A 24688-nucleotide genomic window follows, 5' to 3' on the forward strand; every position below is an offset into this window, starting at 1 on the left:
TTAATTTTAGCAAAGAATTTTGCATTACTTTCTTTTTGCCCTAGCCTTAAGTGATATCTTAAAAATACACAGGCAGGATCAATCCTCAGTTTTCTATGGGATAGAAGTTGGATACCTTTGATGGCTTCAACAGACTTCTGTTGCATATGCATCTAAATTTTCTGGAACATGTAAAAAAAAACATGTTTTAATTATCTTGCCATCTTACATTTTCATGTATGTTGCCAGTATAATAATCAAAATAATATGTAATTGGGGAAACAAGAACAAAAATGACAGGTCATTAAAAAGAAATAATATTAAAAACATATAAATCACTGATATTCAAAAATCACTCCAGAAAATCCTAGATGAAAGATCTGTTGAAAAATGATCAGAGACTAGGAGGATTTGTGTATTGACCTAATGTATTTTTCCCTTAAAGCTGTAGCTAACATTGTAAATTTAAATAGCTATTTGGAAGGTTAAAAAATCTTATCATTTTAGGTGGTTATTCTTCTATCATCTAATAATACTTTGGTATAGTGATCTTGGTATGTAATTTTATTTGGATGCTACAATATAAGATAACTGACAAATCAGGTGAAAGCAATAGGTCAAAGTCATTGTTGAACATGCAGAGAAAATGTCATTTAATTTAATTCTTCATTCTTTTTTATTTTTTAATTTTGGTGGTACTGGGGTTCCTGGAAACCCTTCTACCTCCGGGCTACACTCCCAGACCCATTTTTATATTTTTATTTGGAAACAGGGTCTCTTAAGCCAGCGAGGTTGGCTTTGAACCTGCGCGATCCTCCTGTCTCAGCCTCCCAAGTGCGGGGATTATAAGGGTGCGCCACCATGCCCGACAGTTCTTCATTCTTAATGAAGTTGGTTGGAATCCATAATTGCATTGTAAAGTATATATAGGAACCATTTCTAAAGGCTCAAATTTGCTAAAGATTTAAATACAATATTTTAAAAGTGAGGCAAACAGAACCAAATAAGTTCATGTGGGCAATGTTCAGGTTGAATCTTTCTTCAAATATATTGATTTAATAATATTCATGGTGAACATATATGTTCATGTCTCACGTAGAATTTTTTAAAAACTTTGCTATGATCTCTTTTAGGAATCATTGTTTTCTGGAATCCGTTCACGTTCTTATTCCTGCTCATCACCCAAAATTTCTTTAGGAAAAACGCGGCTGGTGCGTGATTTTACAGCGTGCAATTCGAGTGACGGTAAGACCTACTTAGCATTGGCTTTAAAAGTATTCTATTCCAGAACAGATTTTCAGTTAGTATCAGTATGGAAAATATGCAAGAATAGCAGGAAAGCTTCAAATTCAGCTCCGCTCTGGCCTTCCAGTCTACCTCTCCCTCCTCTCCCCCTCCCCCTCCTCCCCCGCCCCCCAGGGGCATTTTACCACTGAGCCCCAGTTTTTAAAGGATTTTTTTTTATTCTGAAACTGGTTTTTACTAAATTTCCCAGGCAAGCTTTTAACTTGTGATCCCTTTGCCTCAGCCTCCTGAGTAGCTGTGATTACAGGCATGCACAATTGATTTTTTGAAGATTAGCAAAATCCTGTTTTCGTTGGATATAAGTCAAGTTCTAGATTTAATTTAGATGAAATTACACTTATATTCACACTTCTCTGTGGCTTTCTTCTTTGAATAATATGTTTTCTTCAAGGATAGACTAGTAAACTAGAATTGATTCCAGGCACATTACTGTGCTGGCTTTAGAGGACTTTTATTTTAGTAATTATAAAAGTTACTTTTGTCATATATATATATATATATATATATTGCTGAAATAAGCCAACTCTTTAGAGCCAAAGCCTTACCAAATGGAGTTTCTTTCCTTCTTTATTTAGCAAGGAACTTTGGAAAGTTGAAAAAACAATATAGCCACTAACAAATATATAGTCATTATATTTTGAGGTTGAGATGTGAACAATTAGAAGCATAATTTTTATATAATGTGATTTTGTATACCCAAGGAGGTTGCAAACTATAAGATTACATACAGCTTGATGAATTTTTCAAATGAATCAATTCTATAAATAGAACAGTTCTGGGCAACTTAGAGCTCTCCTATGGCCTCTCGCAATCATTGCCCCCTTTTATACTTTTATTTTAAAATGTAATAATTTTATACTTTCTCTAAATATATTATATAATCATTATATTTGAAGACATATTTGGAAGTGAGTATTCATACCATTTTGAAATACTTAACATTCTAATGAATTCTTTTTCAACAGATCAGATAATACTTTTTTGTCTATTATCCTTAAAGGTCATAAAAGACTGCTCAGAAGACATGCATAAACACTTTCTAATATACAATATTTAAAACAAATTTTATTCTTTTTTTCTTTCCTGTTTTTTCTCCTTACTTTTTATTTTTAATATCATTTTGCATCTTTATGCCATGTGGAATGGTAAAGAGAACATAATCCTTTGTATTCCGAATTGCCATCCTAAAATAATGACAGAAATGTCAGCTGTTCAATATTTGTTGAGTACACGATAGACGTTATTCATAAAATACCTAACAAGTGCTACCTGATGTTTTTTCCTCTTTTTCTGGAATTCATTATCAGAAGAGAAGAAAGTAAGGTTAATAATAAATGTCAGTTTTTGTTTTTGAAATGGGAAGATTATAAAAGAAACACCACCAGAGAAAGTAAAAAAGAGTACAACTACTTTGAGAGGACAGGAGAAAGAAGATGGGTTAAATTTACTCTGAAATTCTTTTATTTTGTGTCATGGTCTTTATAGGGTCTCCTAATTTCCCCAACCTCAGTTTAGGTTCCTTTTAATGACAACTAGACTGTTTTTCACTGATTGCCGTATCTACTCACTAGTTTTATACTGTTACAATTTGGAAAACATATTTAAGTTTTCCATGTAGCATGTAACATGATGGCTTTACCCTTAAATCTATGGTTTCTCTGATTTGTAAAGTCAAAGAATTCTGGAGTTTAAAATTATTATTATTATTATTATTATTATTATTAATTTATTTCTTGTGGTCCTAGGGATAGAACCCAGGGCTTCTACCTCTGGGTATTGTGTAATAACATATTACACAATGTATTATTCTACTTCCAAGCTCCACTTCCAGCCCTATTTTTTTTATTCTGAAACAGGCTTTCACTGAGTTGCAAAGGGCCTCACTAAGTGGCTGAAGCTGCCTGTGAACCGCGATCTTCCTGTCTCAGTCTCTCAAATGCTGGGATTACATGCGTGTGCCACCACGCTTGGCTCAGTTTGAAATTATTGACCAGATGACTGAAAGGAAAGTGATTAGAAAGGGAAAAGTCTCCCAACTTATTAAAATTTTAATGAACAAAAACGTTATCTTCATATTACATACAAGTCATTGCATTTGAATTGGAAAGAATTAAAAAGCTGACATCAATTCCTCTTTTTTTTCTACAAATTAAATCTTGTCTTTAGGCAGTATATTTAAAGACAGGGCTATTCGAATAAAGTGTGGTCCTATCCAAAAGGTAAGAATTACAACCAGATGATTTAGGTTGAAGTTACACACTAACTGTCCCTTGGATAGATGTTTGCAAACATTTGCATTGATGCCATTTAGGTCAGTGAAAACCACAGGACTGCGCAGCGTAAACTCTCTCCTAACAAAGAAGGAATAGTCTAAATTGTGTTTATGTAATCCAAGCACAGGTGTAAACGCTTGTCTACTTCAAAGACAGTGCGGTGTTGTATTGTTTAGTTTACTTAGATTAATCAAAAATAGATAGACATTTGTGTTCCTGTAAATCTTCTACTGATGAGTTTTGCATAGTCCTAAAATTCTTTTGTATTTGAAGAGAGTACAAGCTTCTTATTGCCACGGGGGAAAATTTCCCTCTATGAGGGGGTAATGCTGATATACAAAGACAGGATGGTTTTTCAGTCCTTTTTATTCTTATGTGTTATGTTCTCTCTTCCTGGTCACTTCCAAAGGAGTTACTATTATTTTTTATGCCTATTTTTTGTGGTTCTGAAGATTGAACTCTGTGGCATTCTACCTTTGAGCTACATCCTCAGCCTATTTTTATGTTTTATTTTGAAACAGGTCTCACTAAGTCGCAGAAGGCCTCACGAGGTTGATGCAGCTGGGCTCGAACCTGTGATCCTCCTCTCTCAGCCTCCCAAGTACTAGGATTACAAGCATGCGCCACCACAGCCCAGCTCTTATGCCTATTTTTTTTTAAGGCCAAGAGTACAATGGTGGTAGCTTTATTATTTAATATTTGTATATATTATATACATTTGTATTATATAATATATATTATATATGATATCATATATTAAATATATTATAATATCTATTATAATATATTACATAATATATAATTATAATATATACGATATATTATATATTTGTATATATTTGTATAATATTATATATATATATATATGTCCAGTTTTATTCCTTTTGGTACATCATAGATTTAGATAGTGACAATTTAGAACATTGTCATATTGAAATAATAATTACAGCCTTACCAGCACAGACAAATGTATTGTACATTTAAGAATTAGAGAGTGAAGTCAACATACTTTTGAAAATTACTGTGAACTGATGAATGGAATCCTATTAGAGTGAGTTCAGTTGCCTGAGTCTGTTCAATGGCTTTATAGCTTGATTATATTAACTATCTTACTTTCTTATTTCATACCCAATAAATCTCATGATTTCTATAATGTAATTAGAGGAGCATTTTTATAACGGCTGTAAAATAAAGCCTTATACTTCCTTAAAGTAGATTAACTATTAAATACAGGATAGTACCAGACACAACTTTATTGGTTTCAGGGAATATTTGTTTATTCTCCTTATATAGCTGGCCCATTTCCCTTTACAACTAGTTTTGCCTCTTCACCATTCTGGATTGTAACAGTAAAGGATTTGTCCTGCTCTGTAGATGGTGTGTTCCACAGTGGCTGCTCCCTCCTTCAGTCTCTCTCACTGTCTAAGTCAGTGTCTCTGCTCCATCCCCGTAGTAAGTACACCAACTCTGGAAACAAGATGGTGCGAAGCTTGCATGAGCCTTGCCTTCTACCCCCCAAGCTCAATGGGAAAGGCGGTCCTCCTTTCCCACAAGCCACAAAGCACATCTCTGAACTGGCTGCTGCTAGGATTTTGCAAAGACATTGCAGCTCTCTTAAGATGGACTCTTCCTTATGCTGGCCTTTGAGACTTTTCTTTTGAGCTTTGCTAAAAAAGGAGCTGAGAGATTTATTGATGCTAAGTGTGTGATGAATAAGGGGTGAAGCAGCAGCGAGAAGTATCCAAAAATAATAGAACTAATTTCTGGCACTTCTGAAAATGTCTGCTTCCCCTCACTGATGCTAACATAGTTCATGAAGCCATAAATTTGTCCTCCTCCGCACCCTCTCCATTAGGGAAAGCCATAAAAATATTCAGCGCAATGCCCTATTTATACAAGTGTAATTGCTTTCTCACCATTTTCTAACTGGTAGTCTCCGTAATGATAAAATATGGTGATTGTGTGCATTTCAGACTCACACGTGACTGCAAGTTTGTCTGTTTTAGTTTTCATTTTATTGTTCTGTGTCTTGTAGAGCAAAGAGCTTACAGCTTACCGGAGCCACCGGAAGAAAAAAGGTACTTTAACAGTTCCAGCATTCTGGAGGGACTGCTGGATCCATATTTGGAAATGCCTGCACATTCCATAGCTGTTCAATAGTTAATGAGACCGTTGTATGTAACGAACCTGCCTATGACCCTTTGGTCCCTGTGTGGTCTGTGTCAGAGCAGATCTGCCAGCTGTCTCCTTTCAGTCCTCGGGTGCGCGAGCCTCAGATCATGGGCAGGATCCTCTGTTTGGGATTATTTTCAAAGCCAAACGCCTTTCCGGTATGGGACCCAGGGGAGCCCGGTGAGGACCACCTGCTTCAGCAAGGCGGCAGGCCTGCTCTGCCACAATAAGGAAAATTAACTCCAGGAACAGGTCCCAGGGTGGTTGTTATAGAAAGTGCCTCAATATCCCTGCTCTCTCTGGCTGTGGATTTTTTTTTTTTTCATAGCAGTGTTAGGCTTGAAAGAAAAATGAAATGATGTAGAAAGTACTTTAAGCATGATCAGTTTACTGATTAATAGGCAGACTTGAAAGATTTAGGCTTAAGCTTCTCTTTTTCCTAGAAGGTAAAACTATTGGAATAAAGCTTGTGAAACAGGCTAGGATGCAGGCATGATTGCCGGGATCTGTCGGCCATGAATGACTGTTCAGGGGTCACACTGTAGAATAGCCCTGGGGTTCTGTGCAAAATGAACGCCTGTGTGTGTGTCTGTCTCGACCACTCTGAACTTCATTATGATGTGAGACCACCATGCACCAATAAAAGCATAGGAAGGGAAGAGGCATATGAAGGACAGTAACGTGGTTTTATGTGGTAATATTAATACTAAAGCTCTGAAACTTTTTAATATAGAGATCAGAGTGGATTATTTTGTTTTAGATCTTGGAATGAAATGGTTGATCAGAAAATGCTTCATTTGGTTGATTTCTTTCTTTTTTAGATCAGAATAGAAATTTCCAATTGCTTAGCAGTCTTCTTTTCATCTTTTTAACAATTAGAAAAATAATGAACTGATTGTTTTAAAACAAAAATATTTTTCTGATGGGAGGAGACAGTGACATACATGCTTAAAAATTAGCCTATAAAATATTTCAACTTGGGTGGGCCATGTATGGAGGCCCTTTCTTCTTCTTCTTCTTCTTCTTCTTCTTCTTCTTCTTCTTTTTTTTTTTTTTTTTTTTTGCTGGTCTGGAGATGGAACCCAGAAGAATCCGACCTCCGAGCTACACCCCCTGCCCTATTTTTTATTCTTTATTTTGAAACTGGGTCTCACTGAGTTGCAGAGGGCCTCACTAAGTGGCTGAGGCCGTCTGCAAACCGTGATCCTCTGGTCTCAGCCTCCCAAATGCAGGTGGAGGCCCTTTCTAATATGTCATTCTCTATAGCTCCTGGGTTTTATTTTTCTGCTAGTTCATCTTTCTTGGTCTAAATTCTGAAAGCACCTGACCTTTTCAGTCACACCCCTTGATGTACCTAGTACAGTTTATCTTTACTCTCACCTGCTCTGTTTCTGAGACCTCGTCGGATTTACCCATAAGATCGCTACCACACCTCATGCTTTGCCTGGTCATGCTGCAGATCATTACCCGAAGAACTGCCTTTTCTCGAATTCTCCTATTTATGTTATCAGTTTCTAGAAAAGAATATATCCAGGTACAGAAGGGCTCACACCAGACCTTGCAAGCTTGGTTTTGCAGTCACTCTGTCTATTCTAGTCAAGATTACATAGCATGACTCAGCTATTTTATAGTTCAAAATTGTTAACAATTTTGAACATCTATTAATCTGTTAAAAGATATTAACAACTTTTTTTGTTGTTTTTGCGGTAGTGGGGATGGAACCTAGGGACACTCTACCTCCAAGCTACACCCCCAGCCCTATTTTTATTCTTTATTTTGAAACAGGGTCTCACTGAATTGCAAAGAGCCTCACTACTATAGCTGAGGGTGTCTGCAAACCACAATCTCCCTGTCTCAGCCTCTTCAATGTCGGGATTACAAGCATGTGGCACCATGTTGGGCCTTATTAACATCTTTTTTTAAAAAAATCTATGTACTGAGTTTTCAAGGAAGATACTATGTCAATATTCAATTTGCATAGTGGGAACTTCTTGTAACATTTTAGATACTAGGTGTGTGTGTGTGTGTGTGTGTGTGTGTGTGTGTGTGTGTGTGTGTGTTGGAAACTGAACCCAGGGAATTCTACCTCTGAACTATACCCATAGCCTTTGTTGACTTTGTTTGTTTTGAAACAGTGCCTCTCTAGGTTGCTTAGAATCTTGCTGAATTGCTGAGGCTGGTCTTGAACCTGAGATCCTCCTGTTTCAGCCTCCCAAGTACTAGGATTACAGGTGTATGCCACCACACCCAGCTTAGATACCCAGTTCTCTTTAAAAATAGAAGATTATAGCCGGGCGTGGTGGCGCATGCTTGTAATCCCCGCGCTTGGGAGGCAGAGACAGGAGGATCGCGCAGGTTCGAAGCCAGCCACACGCACTGGTTTAGGAGACCCTGTTTCCAAATAAAAATGTAAAAATGGGTCTGGGAGTGTAGCCCGGAGGTAGAAGGGCTTCCAGGAACCCCAGTACCACCAAAAAAAATAAAAAATAAAAAAATAGAAGATTATAAATGATTAAGGGTTAAGAAATTAATAGCATATAATTATAATGTTTTAGATGACTGTTTATTGAAAAGGCAGTACCAGGAGAGCCTCTTTGAAAATAGAAATTAGAAAGCCTTGTTTTGGAATGTTGAAAAGAACTTACTTTTGTCCTAATCTTATAAATTAAAGTGTTTTTAATTTCTATTATGAAATTAATTGAGGATTTTCTCTTCTCTCTTTATGTCAGAAAGTAACCAGTTCTTATATAGGTGCATACTATATGGCTTAAATTAGGTTAAAACATGGAATTGACCAACCTCCTACCTTTGCTCAGAGGTTACCCAATTATACCCAATCTCAGAATTGGATAGTGAATTATATCTGTGATATTCACCTTCTACTAGTTCGGGTGCTGGTTCAAGGTTTTTAATATTTAGTGTTTTGTTATTTGTATGTTTACTTTGTCATCTCTCAAGTCTTATCGGCATATTGAACTTGACAGGTTAAATGGTATAGTTTTATTTTCATTCTGTGGAAGTATATAGGATATATGGCACATTGTGGTGCACTTGGAGATTTTTAATTGAAACTAAACTTTTTCTTAATATAGTTCTTCTGTAACATGGAAAATAGGTAGATCTGGGGAAGCAGAAATTATTTTCTTTTATTTGAGAGAGATTAGTTCTAGCTAGTCCTCTAGGAAGAGGACAGGAGTCTTCCTGACCACATTGACCTGCCCAGTCTTTAGCCCAGTAAGTCTCAAGTTTTCAATTCTATATGGGATGTGCTGGGCTCATTCTGGGGCCTAGGCCTTTTCACTACGCTGCTAGTCTTTTAGACATTGGATGGGTCACAAATGGTGTTGTGAGAGAGGATTCTTTCTAAGCTCTCAAATGCCCCCTAACAGTGAGTGACTGAATATTATGACATGCATCTTGCAAGCTAGGATGTGTAAGGCACCAGAAGTTGGGGAAAATGTTAGATTCTATTAACCAGTCTGTTATCTAAGGCAAAAATGATAAAGGTGGCTGAGGGAATAGGAAGGGAGCAAGAAGTTCTGAGGCTCTTCCGTTACTCTCAGCTCAGTTCACTTCTTTCCCTTCTAGCTTTTCCAAACATTTTCTCTCTGTGGCAAACCCAGTTTTATTTACCATGCAGGATTTGAGTAGCAGGATGTAAACTGTCCTGATTATGCCTTTGCATCTACGTGGTCAACAGGCAGCTCTGAAGCCATTGGCTGTTTTCTTTGGGATGCATTTATAGTTTTGAGTTTTGAAGGAAGTACCTAAGGTAGAGCTTAAATAACTTAGTTTTGTATATACAGCAAGTGGGAATATATTAACGTGTAGAAGGGATCTGTCTAAAACTGTCATTATCAGATGAGAAAAATGGAAGCCTTGACAAGTTTTCATTTTAAGCATCATTTTCATGAACTATAATCATATATATATGGTGTATATCAATAATATTAACACTTTTAAATATCCCCAGAGAAAAAATATGTTAGCCACTAATTCTGGAAAGTGGGTAGTTTAAGGGGTAAGAGAGACTTTAAATAGGAAATAATCTACAGAAGTGTTATTTGGTTTGGCATGATATTTAGTTTGATTTTTAATGTATTTTCTCTTTCTAAGTAAAAATGTTAGAAATTAAGGATACTAGAGGAGGTTCTGGGAGAATATAACTTATCACAGTATGGATTTTTTTTTTCTAGAGAATGATTGCATGGATTAGAGGAAACTGAGTAATGATCAGTGTGTTCTTGGTTGGGTGCAGTCACCCAACCAAGAACACACTGTGGAGAAGCCACAGCCTTTTCCCCTATTCAACCTAAAGAGTGTCAGATTGCAACAGCCCATTGGAGTGGGAGAGACTGAATAGAGGGCAACAGTTTGTTTCTCAGGCCTTATCAACAGAGGAAACATGTGTCAACTGAAAATCATCCCTGACTTCGCAAAACAGTTTCATGGTGTTTGTTACTTGGCTTCTTTGCTTCCTGAGGATTTTCTGTTAGCATAGTAAATGGGGAGATGAGTGTTTTAGAGTAAAATTTTAAATTTAAAACTTTCTTTGTTTTTTAATATTCCAGTATAAAATTTTTTCAGAAATACAGAAAAGTGGAATTATATGTTAAATACCCATTTTGCATTGTGAGATAGTTGCTTCATCACGTTTATTCACCTATCTGTACAGATATAAGATATATTTTTAATAAAGAGTTTTTATTTTTCCTTTTTGGAACCACCAATAAAACCTGAAAAAAATGCACATACGTACACATACATGCACACAGATGTATATGTGGATGTCTATGCTGTACTTTGCTTTAAGTCCCTGTAAGCCATGATAACAGATTCCTTTTTGTAGAATTCAGGAAGAAGAATGGGATAAATACATCATCCCTGCGAAATCAGAGTCTGAAAAATATAAAGTGAGCCGAACTTTCAGCTTCCTCATGAACAGGATGACTAGCCCTCGGAATAAGTCTAAGGTAATTAGATGCGGACCTCTTTTCTACAAAGCATGAATGGCTTTGCTTCTGAGACTTGGTAGTCTCCACTTCTCTTTTAAATCACATACCTTCGATTTCATACATACGTTTCCTATGGTATACTGTCCAAGTAATTAGAAATATCGAGGCTCGTTCTCACATCCTGGGGACTAGTGTTACTGTGCTCTTTGATGTACAGCCCCTGTATTCAAAACGTGACTTCGTCCTTGTGACTTTTGTAAGAAGCTTGGATTATGGAGTTTTATTTTGTTTTTCCTTTTCTCTTCATTTTCCTGCGGCTGCTGCTGTTTCTGAAGATGAAAAACAAAGATGCCAAAGACAAAGAAAAACTCAATCGACATCAGTTTGTCCCTGGAACATTCTCTGGGGTTCTGCAATGTGTGGCTTGTGATAAAACACTCCTGGGGAAAGAGTCACTCCAGTGTTCTAGTAAGTTCTCTGGTCTAGTGTGCAATGATGTATTTTGTCTCTCCAGCCAGAGGCTCCCAGAAAATGACCATTGCTGAGTACATTGACATGCATCTTCTTTTTAGTGCTGCACATATATGCTTGAGTAATTTACCATTTGGTGGGCAATACTGGTTAAAGTCAACACTTTTCATCCATTCAATAATTGGTAGCCTCCCTGAGCCCCAGGCTGGGCTCCTTCACTGCCAACTTGACATGTCCATAGCATCTCAAACATTGTATATTTAAAATTGAGCTGCTTCCTCCTCTGTGCCTACCTACAAGCTGATCATCTCTGTTAATGGCAACCCTGCCATTCCAGCCAGATGCTCACATTAAACACTTTGGAGTATTTAGTTATTTCTCCTTTTACACCTTCATTCAGGGCATCAGCAAGCCTCCTGGCTCTGTTTTCAAGATATGTATAAAACCCAGCCACTTGTTGCCAGTACCATGGGTATCAGCCACTGTTTCAAGAACATTCCAACTAGCTCCTGTGCCTTTACTCATTAAAGTCTATTCTCAAGACATCAACAAGAGTGAGCTTTTTAGGACATAGATCCCTGATTTCAGGTCTTCCAATGGCTTCCTGTACCCCTCCAGTAAAAGCCGAAGCCTTACCATGGCCGCCTGGGTCAGTCCCATCTTCCTCCCCTCTCCCGCTCCCTCTGTTCCAGCCACACTGGCATCTGTTCAGTTCTAACTTGCCAGGCATGCTCCTGCCTCAGGGTCTTTCCTGGCCACTTGTGCCTGCGTGCTCTTCCCTCTGTTAGCCACAGGGATGCTCAGACACTCCCTCTCAATCAGGCCTTTTCTGGCCACCCTCGGCCTGCTCCTCCCTCCCTCTTCCCTGCATCACCCCTTCCTTCCGCCCACCCTTCCCCCATATTTGCCACCATTTATATTTTACCTTCTGTCTCCTTCACTGTAAGTTTTTTTAGGATCTGGATTTTTGTTGAATTTGTTCTCTGCTGTATTTACAGGGGCTAGAACAGAGCCTTTTATGTAGTGAATATTTGTATGTAGTCAATGTTTAGTAAATATTTGTATGAATGATACATCAAAGACAAAAATTCAGGCCCAGGCTGGTAAAAGACATATCATGGTATTTTCTGGTAGCCAGAATTGGGGGGATACTTGGGAAGTGGGGCAGGAGCACAAAGGGAAGAGAAGAGCTGGAGAAGTTACTTGTCAAGTACACTTCAACTCAAAGAGTTAGGAGCTTAGATGCACGCAGAGCTGTACATCTGATGAAAGTGCAATCTATCTGTGGCATTAAAGGCACGTTGACTGTTCTCACAATTGGCACTGTTTTTGTTGTTGTTGTTGTTTTTTGTACGACACCAACTTTACTGTCTGCTTGAACTTTGTTTCCCTTGAAGACTTGATTTCTTTATTTTACTGAATGACACCAGGCCATTCCAGTGTGGTGTGATTTTTCCAGTTAGTAGAAATTTGGTCTGAGTGGTGTTAATGGATAGTTTCTGGCTTGCCCAGAAACTATATAAGTCAGTTTATTCTGCTTCATAAGTTGTTGCTTTGCCCTTTTTTGTAGGACTTGTTCCCTTCTATGGTACTCCTGGCCACATCCAAGACCTTTTTCTCCCGTGTTTTTCTTCTCTTAATTCTCCATCCCATGCTTAATATTCATCTCTCCTACTTTAGTTCTTCATCAACCATCTGCATTTCATCCTCTTCCTACTTTACTTTATAGAAATCCTGATTTTGATGGAAAATTGGGGTCACTTTGTAATTTAGTCTGAAAGTGTTTCCCCCTTTCAGGTTGACCCCTTCTTTGGATACATGTTCTCTTTTTGACAACCTACTCTTCTATTTTGCCACCTAGGTGGGTCTCCCTTTTCCTAACTCTGGGTGCCCTCCAGGCTAGGCTCTTGAGTATTTATTTTCTCTTTATTGTTCCTAAGAATAGACATCTACTCTTATGTTCTACAATGCCTTGTTTAGACCTGTTCTCTCCAGATGAATGTCTTTAACCCTCACCTTTTACTTCAAGATTTCTAGTTGCTTAGGGGTCGAGTGCTGTGTAATTTATGGCCACTTTCAAAAATGATGGGAGAATGAGAGGTACAGACCCAGAGCTGAAGGTGCACTGGCTCATAGGGTGACCCTGTGCATGGATATCTTCTCTCAGAGATTTTATTTCTCCCATAGCCAACATTTCTGAAGGCAACCTGAAAATGCACATGCAGAAGGCTGCCCCCCTGTGTAGGTCAATGGTACTGCACGCTCAGGCCATGGACGTTCCTCTTACCTTAAATGGTGTCATTTTTTCCCCTGTTAAAGTCTGAGTCACTAATTTTCTACCAAAAAAAATGTATTTCTCTAAAATTTTTCTTGCTTAAACAAGTTTCACCCCTTCTACTTTGATACTATGGTATCTGGTATGGAAACGTTAACAAATCAGGCCTCCTATTTAACTTTAATCAACTAGAATTTACCCCTTTAATGCTATCAAGAAACATAAATGTCTTTTGCATCGGATTTTACTTTGTCTAAAATTAATATTACTTTTGCTTTGCTTTTCTTTGTATTTCCCTTCACTATTTCTGTGGTTTTGATTTGGGGGGGGTGTGTCTTTAATTTAGCTAGTGGCCATCTGTAATGCAACTGAAAGCTCTTGTTTTATAACAAAGAGTTTTTCTTATTTACAGTTAATTTTACTGCTTCCAACTATCTTTTATGGTCCCTTGCCACTGGTCTTGATGTCTGGATTAGCTACTTAGATCACGTGCTGTTTGCTTTTATCGTCTCATGGGATTTGGCACAATATGCTCTTTTAATATCTACTAACGTTAGCTTTAAGCCTGTGTAAGGCTAAGCATTTAATACTCTTTTATTTTCCTTATGTTTACCCTTCCCCCATCCTCTGTTAATGTATTGAATTATTATAATGACTGTATTCCTTTTTATATAGTATAGTATGTTTAATCTTTCAAGAATCATTTTATTTTCCAAGAAAAATTTGACGTTTTTAATTCAGCTCTAGGGGTCTACTTACAACATTTTTTAGTTGTGTTCTTTGTTTTACTGATCACTCTCCTTTTTTTATAAAAAAAAAAAAAAAACGGCAGCTGGTCCATTCCTGTACCCAATTTTGATTCTGCTTTCAGTAGGCTACAATATGATTTATCTAATTTTTGAAACCATGTTTACTTAGGGGTGTATCTTTGCTTCTTTCACATAATAACAACAATTTACCTGGCTAAATAAAACCTTGGAAAAAATTCTTTTCTTTCAGTGCTCTGACACCACTGGTCTGATATACCTGAGTACTTACTAGTCTAGTGGCAAAGTCCGGGGCCTGTTTCATTTCATTCTTTTTCTGGGAATCCCCTTTTTCTGCCTAGATGCTTGAGGACCTTAAAGTGTTTAACCATGTGGATATTGTCAGGATGTGTGTGTAGATAAGGTGTCTTTTAATTCTTAGAGAACTGCGAGGCTTTTTGATTTGCCAGTTGGGGAGTTTTTGGCATCACAGCATTTTGGATACTGTACCTTTGATCATCGTTGCTTCGGATCTTCTTTTTCTGGTTTTTTCCTTGGATAAGTATGTTCTCTGGTATCTGCCTTCTTTGTGTGACATCTTTGGCTTTATAATTCTATCCTTCTTCTCCACATTCTGGAGGAGATCTTTCAAGTTTAATTGCTAGCACTGCTTTGATATTTCTGCCCACAGACCCATCTTGATTTGGTTTCAATTCTGCTCTTCCCTGTTCCCTTCCTCTTAGCCCCAGCCGGTCTCGCCTTTCTCACAACAGTCCGTTTACCTCTCATCCTGTTAGCCTATTTTCACATCCTGTTCTCCATTCATGGCCTTTTGGTCCTATTTTATTGAAGCCTCCTCTTCTGTCTCTTATGAAAAACACACCTCGCATCTCGACATTTTTCTTTTGTATTTTTGGACTTTACATCCAGTGGCATGCTCTTTCCCTGAGCTTCCGGTATAACTTTTTTCTGTGTAATCTCATAGAGTTTCCTTTTTCCTTTTATTATTCTGGAATGAGGAGCGAGCTGATGGATTTCAGTGTTTTCCTGGAGGGCCCGTACACTGCGTGGTTTTGGCTTTGCTCGGTGGCCATGGTGATGGCTAAAATGGCACTTAGACCTGCAGCTGGAGAGCTGGAGGACAGTGTGGGGCTCAGCTCCCGGGGGTCACTGACTTTTACTCAGCGTGGTTTTCATGGGCTTAAAGGGGGCAGTGGAAAGAAGTTTCTGATAGGCTTCCCCAGCTAAGGTGCAGTGTGTGTGCGCAGGAGCAGGAAGGGGAAAGGAAGGTGACAGCCTGGCAGAAGGTGGTCCTCATGCAGTGCAGCGCTCCACAAAGACAGCCTGGTCTTGTGCCTGTGGGAAGAAAGGAGTAGGAATTCCTGACCTTCTTCCAGTGAGATGAGATCATGTTGTTTTCGGATGTAACACATGGGCAAGTGGCTAACTTTTCTCTTTTAATTTGTCTGCTAGAACTTGTAGTTAGTACGAAGTCCTATTGGAGAATGACAGTACATTCCCCTCCTCCTCGCATTGTTGTGACTTTTCTTTCCATTGCCTTAGGCATTTTACCTGGTGGGGGAGTGGAGGCTGCTACCTACCATTCAGGAGTCAGAATCCCTTTGAGTATAATGTAAGAATAGGAAATGTGTTCTGAGGCAGACACAGAGGTGTCTAATATGCATAATTCTAGATTTCATAACTGATAAGATAATTACAGAAGATTAAAACTATCTCCAAGGAAATTAAAACTTCAATAGTGTGCTTGTGTAGTGCTATGTGTGATTTAAGTATTTGTCTTTCCTTAAGTATTTGAAATATCTATAATATTGATGTTATTTTTATTTTGACCTGTAAAAGCACATTGTAGTCTTACTCATTTTAGATTTGCTGAAATAATATAGATTCCCTGAATCGTTTGCTTTATTTCAGACTGTAATGCGAGTGTACACAAGGGCTGTAAAGATGCTGTGCCTCCATGTACCAAGGTAACCTCTCAGTCACTGGTGAATATATTTGCTTGTATCTAGTGAGCTTGCTTCATGTTATCCATTTGAGATTTAACTTTCTTATTTTTAGCTAGATTTATCTCTGAGATTATTACTGTAGTGATAACATGTGCTCATGATACACGGTTATTTGCTTAGTTGCTCACTTTGAGAAATAGAGGGGAGCCCAAGTCTGGCTCTTTGTGTTATTTGCTGTGGACAGTCGAGACCCGCTTGGCTTACCAGTGCAAACCCTGAGTGTAAATAAAAAAGAGAGCGGTCACTCCAAACACCTGCCGACCAGAATCACCTGGAGGACCTGTTGTTCCCCAGACGCCTGGGCCCCACTCCTTAAATTTCTCATTCTGTGGGTCTGGGTGGGGCCTGAAAATATATGTAACAAGCAGGGCCTCCCCTGCTTACTGGTGCTGCTGGGGCCCCACCTGGGGATCGCTGGGCGGGAGAAACGATCTGACTTTGGGGTGGGCTTACGTAGGTGGAGGTATCTGTGATCTTATCCCTTTCTTCCCCACTCCACGGTCCTGTCGGACATGCTTGTGTGTGAGCATGGTGTTCCTGCAGAGGGAACTTGGCGTGACAAGCCTATGTGTCAACCAAAACTTGGGTGACAAGCCTATGTTTCAACCGATGTATTGTGTCCAGTCACAGAGCTGAGGGCTGTTCTAGAAGGTGATGTTTGGAACAGAGAGTAGAGAGAAACAGGGAGCAAAGGCAGCAGCATCCACAGGGAGTTACACTTTGCTCCTTCTTGCATTCAGTATCTTTTGCTTTGAGTTGTTTGAGATAAAATGAAACAACACACATGGTACAGATAACCATTCTGTTCTATGTCACTGTGTGCACATTCTTGTTGCCCAATGATGCTTTGATCTTCTTTAATGTGTTTCTAATATTATTTACCAGAAATTCCAAGAGAAATATAACAAGAACAAACCGCAGACCATCCTTGGAAGTAAGTGATGTGGAAAAATGAGAAGAACTCTAGAATGCTATACATACCATACATTTTTTCATTATAATAATACTTTCTCCTTAGCCAGGAGTGGTGGCACATGCTTGGGAGGCTGAGACAGGAGGATCGCACAGGTTCAAAGCCAGACTCAGCTACTTAGTGAGGCTCTCAGCAACTTAGTGAGACCCTGTTTCCAAATAAAGTATAAAATAGGTCTGGAGTAGAGCCCGGAGGTAGAAAAGCCCCTGGATTCTACTCCCAGTACCACCAAAACAAACAAACAAACAAACCCCACAAAACAAAAAACTTTCTTCGTTTTCTCATTTGCCTAATTATTTCTTCTTCCATAACATATGTGTGTACACAAGGGCATGATTTTTAGTTATACAGAGAGCTTAAGGACATAAACTTATGCCAGCCTAAGAACTTTGGCATTGCATGAAATGTGTGATTTTTTTTATGTTAAAGAGGACAGTAAGGAAAGGTATTATCTGACTTCCTCACTTCTAAGAGGCTGTCTTGTGGAATATGCGCTATTGATTTAAGAAACCTTTTGGGGGAAAGAGAAACACTATATTAAATGTACATAATTTTATGTTTTTATGTGTAACAGCACATATTTATCTGTACAGATATGTACCACGTTCTTCTTAAGAATCACAGCATCTAGAACCAGACCTGGGGATGCACACTTGTAATCCCAGCTACTCAGGTGGCTAAAGCAGGAGAATCACAAGTTCAAGGCCAGCCTGGGCAACGTAGTGGGAACCTGTGTCAAAACAAAAAGGGGTAGGGATGTAGCTTTATGGTAGATTACTCCTGGCTTCAATTCCCAGTATTTTGATTTAAAAAAAGAAAAGAAAAAAAAGAATCACAATGTTCAGTAGAAAAAAATCTTTAAGATTAGAGTCCACAAATTCTTAATAGTCCGGTTGTCCATTTTCATGGTGCTCCAGTGCTTTGACCAGCTGTGTTTGAGGCTATATCACTAGTACCTTAGGCAGGCAGTGAAATTACAAGGCATACCGGAGTCCTGTTTGTACATCTTTAAATTTGGTGGTTTCATCCTTTCCATTGCAGAAATTTAAAAGTTTCTCCTGAAAATAATTTGCAACCTGTGAGAGTTATTTGCATGACATGCAAAAACCAGTCGCATTGTTTTCTAGGTTTGAAATTCTTTGCTCTATTATGAGAGATTTTGCCATTTCTTCCTGTGTATTTCACGATATGTGGCAGGAATTTTAAGTGGATGGTAGCTTTTCATTTCAATGATGTAACAGAGTGTGACTGATACATTTAAAAACCACTTCAATTAGAGAACAATTAGAGGATAATATGTAAAGTCATGGTAGCGTGCTGTTGGGTCTAATGCTCTGGAAGGTTACAATAGTGCAGGCAGTAATAACTGTCATACTATTTGACCTAAAAAATGCCTTGACATCAGGGGGAAGGTGCTTCTTGATTTCATAAGATTAAGTATGAAAATAATTAAAATTCATAAACTACCATGTAATCCTTCCTTTTACATGGTAATCATGAAAACAAATAATTAACATATTAAATTCTTTGTAATATCCTGTGATCTATATATTTTCAACCTTTTGCTTGAGAATGCATATACTACAACTCCGATATTATGGACTAAAATATTTTTATGAGAGTCATTTATAGTTCATACCAAATATAAATATATCTATCAGTGCCCAGAACATTTTAGAACTGGCCAGAAAAGTATGGAAGCACTATTTAGAGTTCTTCTTCTTCTTTTTTTTTTTTTGTGTGTGTGTGGTACTGAGGATAGAACCCAGGGGTATTCTATCTTGGAGCTATGTTGGGATTATAAGCATGTGTCACCACGCCCGGCTTACTATTTACTTTTTTAAAATTATTTTGTCATATGAGGATGGAACCCAGGGGCAGTCTACCTCTGAGCCACACCCCCATCCCTATTTTTATTCTTTATTTTGAAACAGAGTCTCACTGAATTGCAAAGGGCCTCACCAAGTAGCTGAAGCTGTCCGCAAACCTTGATCCTCCTGTCTCAGCCTCCCGAATGCATTACAAGCGTGTTCCACCACACCCAGCTAAATTTTTGATATGTGAAAGAGAATAGCCCAGCGAGGCTGGCAGATTTCATTTCTGTGAGATTCTTATACCGTACAGAACAGACTCCACAGCCTCATTCCATTCCCTTGACCTGCTCTCTTTGTGTGCATGCTTGTTTACATACTACAGTATGCATTCTAATAACAGTGCTAATAACACCTTGCATCTATTTAAAGCCAGCTTTACAGAGTACAAGCTGTGGTTTATGGAAAAGCTGGCCAGTGTTTCCCCATTCCATTTTCTTGTTTTCTTGTGCCATCCCAAACACCTGTGATCTCCAAGTGGAGGTGCAAAAGCAAGCCTGCAGACGGGATAGTGTGGAGAGGGTGGACATTCGAGGCAAGTGCCAGGATGGAGCAGGGAGACCAGTTTCGAGGCTGGGCTTGTGGCAGCTGTGAAGAGACTGAGAGTTTAGCTTTCTGGCTTGGAAGTGACTTTCTTCACTCATAATTACTGTCTTCTATGCAAACCATAAGAAGCATCCACTCTGCTTTCCAGGTTCTTCAGTTAGAGACATTCCGCAGCCTGGACTCTCCTTGCACCCTTCATCCTCCATGCCTATTGGCTTGCCTACCGGGAGGAAGGACACGGCAGGGCAGGTTCATCCATTGTCCAGAAGCGTTCCGGGTACCACCTTGGAAAGGTAAGGCTCGGGGTGTTGTCTCATCTTCACAGCTCAGAGAAGCTGGCAGAGGCTGACTTCTCTCTCCTCCCCACCAGCTTCAGGAGGTCAGCAACATCCCTGGAGTCTGAGGGTGATGGTAACAACTGGAGGAACAGGTCTCACTCCGATGAGCTGTTACAATCCATGGGCTCTTCCCCCTCCACGGAGTCTTTCATGATGGAAGGTGAGGAGGAGATATGTTTCCACTTACTTGTGTTTCTGTGAGCGTTCTCCCAAAGGAATGTCTTCTGAAGTGTACTCTTTTGTTCTTTTTAAAAGAAGTCTGTTTCACAGTGTTTATTTGTTATAGGTTCGACTTCTAAATAGAAGGAAAATTTAGTCCTGAAGGATATAGCCAGAAAATATGATGCAATTTTTAAATGGCTATATTCCCCAAAGAATAAGTCACAATACAATGAAGAAAATGGAATATGTTGTGTGCTTATAATTAAAAAAACATTGTACAGGTACTGATGGATTGAAATAGGCTCCTACATCAAAATACATACTTTCATTAGTTAAGACTAGTCTTGCCTATCTCATGGGATACTTGTCTCCAGCCTTTGTCTCCTACTTCTATTTATTTCATTTTAAAAGCACATTTCATAGATCAGGGTTTAATCTGGAGAATTGACTTTTGTCTCCAATAAGTGAAGGGAAACCAAATGGAAGGAAAGCAAGGGGAGCAGGGAGGAGTAGGCTTTCCCCAGGGAGCCTGTTTCTTTAATTCCATCATCATGTCATCTCTCTTGCTGTGAGTCAGAATCTCCCTAATGAGTGCTGTTTGGAGCAAACAGGGACTAGTCTTCCTGAAGGGTGTTTGTGTATGTGTGTCCAATTCTGTCAAAAACATCTGCACTCACCTGCAGCTCACGTCCAAACTCCACTTCGTGCCTTGCCAAATCAAGAGCAAAAATGACGAGTTCAAAATTCAGATTTGAGTAAACAGAGAAAAATAACCTGGGGCAAAAGAAATCAGTGGGCTCAAGGTTCTGTAAGCATATTATGAACTCTGAAGGTTACCAAAAATAAAACCAAAAAGTACAGGCCAAAATAAACAAACTTCAATTTTTTCCCACATATGCAATTGCTGTTTTAATATCTGATTCTTCTTTACTCCATGAAAGCTGCCTTGATTTCAACCATCTCGTCAACCTGGATTTCAGGTGTTTCAGCCTCACATGACAGTATCTTGGCTGAGTTGTTTCTGGGTTCACAGCAGGTTTATTTGGTGTGCTGAGTCTGTAACCAGGGCACTTGAAAGGTCTGATTGTACTGTATGTTACTGTACTTTTTTTATTTTCTGAACACCTATTAGATGTCGTGGATTCTTCTCTGTGGAGTGACCTCAGCAGTGATGCCCGGGACTTTGAAGCAGAATCCTGGAGTCTCGTGGTGGATCCTTCATTTTGCAGTAGGCAGGAAAAGGACGTGATAAAAAGACAGGATGTCATTTTTGGTAAGCATTTCAAATGTCCTGAGGCAGAAGTGTGGCGCGGAAGAAATGGCGTGGAATCTGAAACCACTTAGAACTGGGTTGAATCTCAGGTCTAACATTTTCTATTTGCTTGATCTCAGACAAATCAGTTTACTCACTAGACCCCAGCTTCTCCACCTGTAAATTGGAGAGGATGATACTCAGATTTACAAAGTTGTCGTGAGGCATGGCGTTTGATTGTCAACTCCCCTCCTCCATCTTGAGCTAAGAGGCTTAAATGTAATGTTCCATGTACCTGGTATAAAGCAAATTTACTCCCATAATGTATTTAAATTTTTGAGGTATAATTCACATGCTATAAAATCCACCCCAGACATTGTACAATCTAATGGTTTTCAGTGTAATTAACAAAGCTGAACAACCATCAACATTATCTAATTCCATAATATTTGTATTCCTTCAAAAAGAAATTTTGTGCCCATTAGCAGCCCTTTCTCATTTCTACCTTTTATCAGCCTCTGGTCCCTATGAATCTACTTTCTGTCCCTAAGGATTTGCCTGTTTTAAACATTGAACATAAAAGATATGATATGCAGTGTTTTGTGACTGACTCCTATCACTTCGCATATTTTCAAGGTTGATCCTAGTGTATTATGTCAGTACTCCATTCCTTTTTATAGCTAATATTACATGGTTTATCCAATCCTCAGTTGGTGGACATTTTGGGTTGTTTACGCTTTTGAAGACATATTACAACTTTATTATTAAGATTTTGAGAGCCACCAGACTGTCTTCTATCCTACCACTTACCTATGAGGATTCCAGTTTCTCCGTACATTTGTGTATTGCCCATCTTTCTTATTATAATTACCTTGGTATGCGTGATGTCTTATTTTGGTTTTGATTTGCATTTCCCCAGTGGCTAATGACGTTGCGCATCTTTTTTTGTTGTTGTTGCTGTTGTTCCTGAGGTGGTGGGGATCTAACCCAGACTGCATGCTAGGCAGGGGCTCTGGGGACACCCCACCCCTGCTGAGCATCTTTTCTTATGCTATCAAGCATTTTTATACCTCTTAGGAAGAACATTTATTCCAATCCTGTGCCCACTTTTAATTTTTTCCCCTTTTTGAGTTGTAAAAGATTTTTTCTATATTTTAGATACAAATGATGTCTTAGCAGATAAATGATTTGCAAATATTTTCTTCCATTATGGGTCATCTTTTTCACTTTCCTAAGTGTCCTGTGATTGTGATATATCATTTTTTTTTACTGAAAAGTGAAACTTTAAAGATCCTACTGTTTTCTGCATTGAGAAACTTTATTACAAAAGAAAGGACTGCTGTTTTCTGCATTGAGAAACTTTATTATATTTAGTTCAAATTAATTCACTAAATTAATTTTGCTTCTACTCAATGCAAAAACCAAAGAAAGAAAGAAGGCTTAATACACTACCAACTTATTTTTTATAGAATATTCAGGTCAAAATAGAACCTAGTTCCTAGCAGAAGGACTTACATATGCTACCTGGTTATAAGAATTTTAGATACATTTAATTTTTATATATTGGAGTGTGTGTGTGCGCACATGTGCACGTGTGTGCACGTGTGTGTGTGTGTGTGTGTGTGTGTGTATTAGAAAATAATAATATTTGAGCTTGAATTAACCAGTGGTGACTTTTATATTGGAAGCAGCTTTGCTATTCCTAAACATTCCTTACTTTTTTAGTTGTATAACTCATCACTGATCTGCTAGGCTAAGTCAACAGGGACGCTTGTTTGTTAAAGCTGTTTGGAACACGTTTGTACTCACTCATTTCAGAGCTGATGCAAACAGAAATGCATCACATCCAGACGCTGCTCATCATGTCTGAGGTCTTCAGGAAAGGCATGAAGGAGGAGCTGCAGCTGGACCATAGCACGGTGGATAGAATCTTCCCCTGCTTAGACGAGTTGCTGGAGACACATAGGCATTTCTTCTACAGTCTGAAGGAGCGCAAGCAGGAATCTTGTGCTGGAAATGACAGGAATTTTGTGATCAATCAAATCGGGGATATTTTGGTACAACAGGTAAGAAAAGTTTAAAGGCCCTGGCCTCAAAAAAACAAAGGCTTGCAGACTCTTTACAGTTAAAAACCTAAGGAAAAGTGAACTTGCTTCCAATACAATATTGACTGATAGGTTTGGTTGGTTTTTCTTTATTTGATGTTAATTGATGTCAGTTTGTGCGATGGATGCCAGAGAGCTTCTAGCAGCCAACAACTGACTCTGGGTACCATGAGACCTGGCTGGACCATCCCAGTCCCCAGTGCTGCCTGTACCTGTCACAGTCACACATGAATCCCCCTAATGGACATTCTGCATAGACTTTCTGTTGTGATGGTCTCTCTGATATCACAGCTCCCTAGTGGGCCTGTGACAGTCCCGCTGACAAGTGTAAGGCTGATCTGTTATCATTAGAGCTTTAATCTATTATGAGGTAGATGTAATTTTTTTTTCATTGCTTAGATATAAAAGCCAAAGTGCTGAGGAGGTAATGACTTTCTTATATATCTCATAGGTGACACAATTGGGATTTGAATCAAAATCTGCTCTTTGATCAAGGGGAACTAAGAATGTGATATTTTGGGACATCTGTGGTGACACTTAGGGGAAGCACTTGCCATCACCAGACTAAGTCCCAGTGAGCAGGATTCATGTCTGTTTGATTACTACTGTGTTTCCACACCTGGAACAGCACTAGGAATGTCTCTTGAATGAGCAGGTCACTTGGGGGGAACCCCAGAATTCACTCCAGTGCCACATTTTACAGTTGCCTTCAACACTTTGGGAAAAACCTGGAGACCCATATATAATTGCTTTAGCATGGCTTTTCCTAGGTAGATACTACAATGCCGTCTTCTCAAAAAATGTTAATTTTTGAAGCAGTCTCATCCTGTGGCATTTAGTAGTAGAATTAAGCTGTTGGATTGTATGCTGAAAGTTGGGATGTGGTGGTGCACACTTGGGAGGCCAAGACAGGAGGATTGCAAGTAACTTGGAGAGATCCTGTTTCAAGATAAAAAATAAAATAAAAATAAATAAAATAGGGCTGGAGGTATAGCTCAGAGGTAGAACCTACTTTAGTTCAATCTCTAGTACAAAAAAAATTAAAAAAAGTGAAATGCAAGATTTTTACTTTGTCATTTGCATTTCTCTATGATATAAAAATTATGATTTTTACTCTAATCATTTGAACATTTTTGTTTTTAAATTCCTTTAATAGCTAACAAAAATTATGCATCAGTTATTTATTTATTTTGCATAATAAGCCCAGGGCCTAAATTGAGAACAAGGTTTCAGAAGTT

At 38.6% G+C, this 24688-nt stretch overlaps 1 protein-coding gene across 2 annotated transcripts in view; it reads left to right on the forward strand.

Moving 5' to 3' along the window:
- Positions 1-24688, forward strand: part of ARHGEF28 (Rho guanine nucleotide exchange factor 28) — a gene marked incomplete at both ends in the record, with an annotated part of 271821 nt that overhangs the window by 171021 nt on the left and 76112 nt on the right. For both annotated transcript variants that reach the window (XM_080715727.1, XM_080715728.1), the window contains 10 exons: positions 1113-1224; positions 5593-5635; positions 10579-10702; positions 11020-11152; positions 16109-16164; positions 17089-17137; positions 19742-19886; positions 19964-20091; positions 21226-21366; positions 23164-23411. In XM_080715727.1, coding sequence (XP_080571853.1) covers positions 1113-1224; positions 5593-5635; positions 10579-10702; positions 11020-11152; positions 16109-16164; positions 17089-17137; positions 19742-19886; positions 19964-20091; positions 21226-21366; positions 23164-23411 — 1179 coding nt within the window. The remainder of the gene's footprint in view (positions 1-1112; positions 1225-5592; positions 5636-10578; positions 10703-11019; positions 11153-16108; positions 16165-17088; positions 17138-19741; positions 19887-19963; positions 20092-21225; positions 21367-23163; positions 23412-24688) is intronic.

This window comes from Muscardinus avellanarius (genome assembly GCF_963383645.1).
Source record: "Muscardinus avellanarius genome assembly, chromosome: 1".
Taxonomy (NCBI): domain Eukaryota; kingdom Metazoa; phylum Chordata; class Mammalia; order Rodentia; family Gliridae; genus Muscardinus; species Muscardinus avellanarius.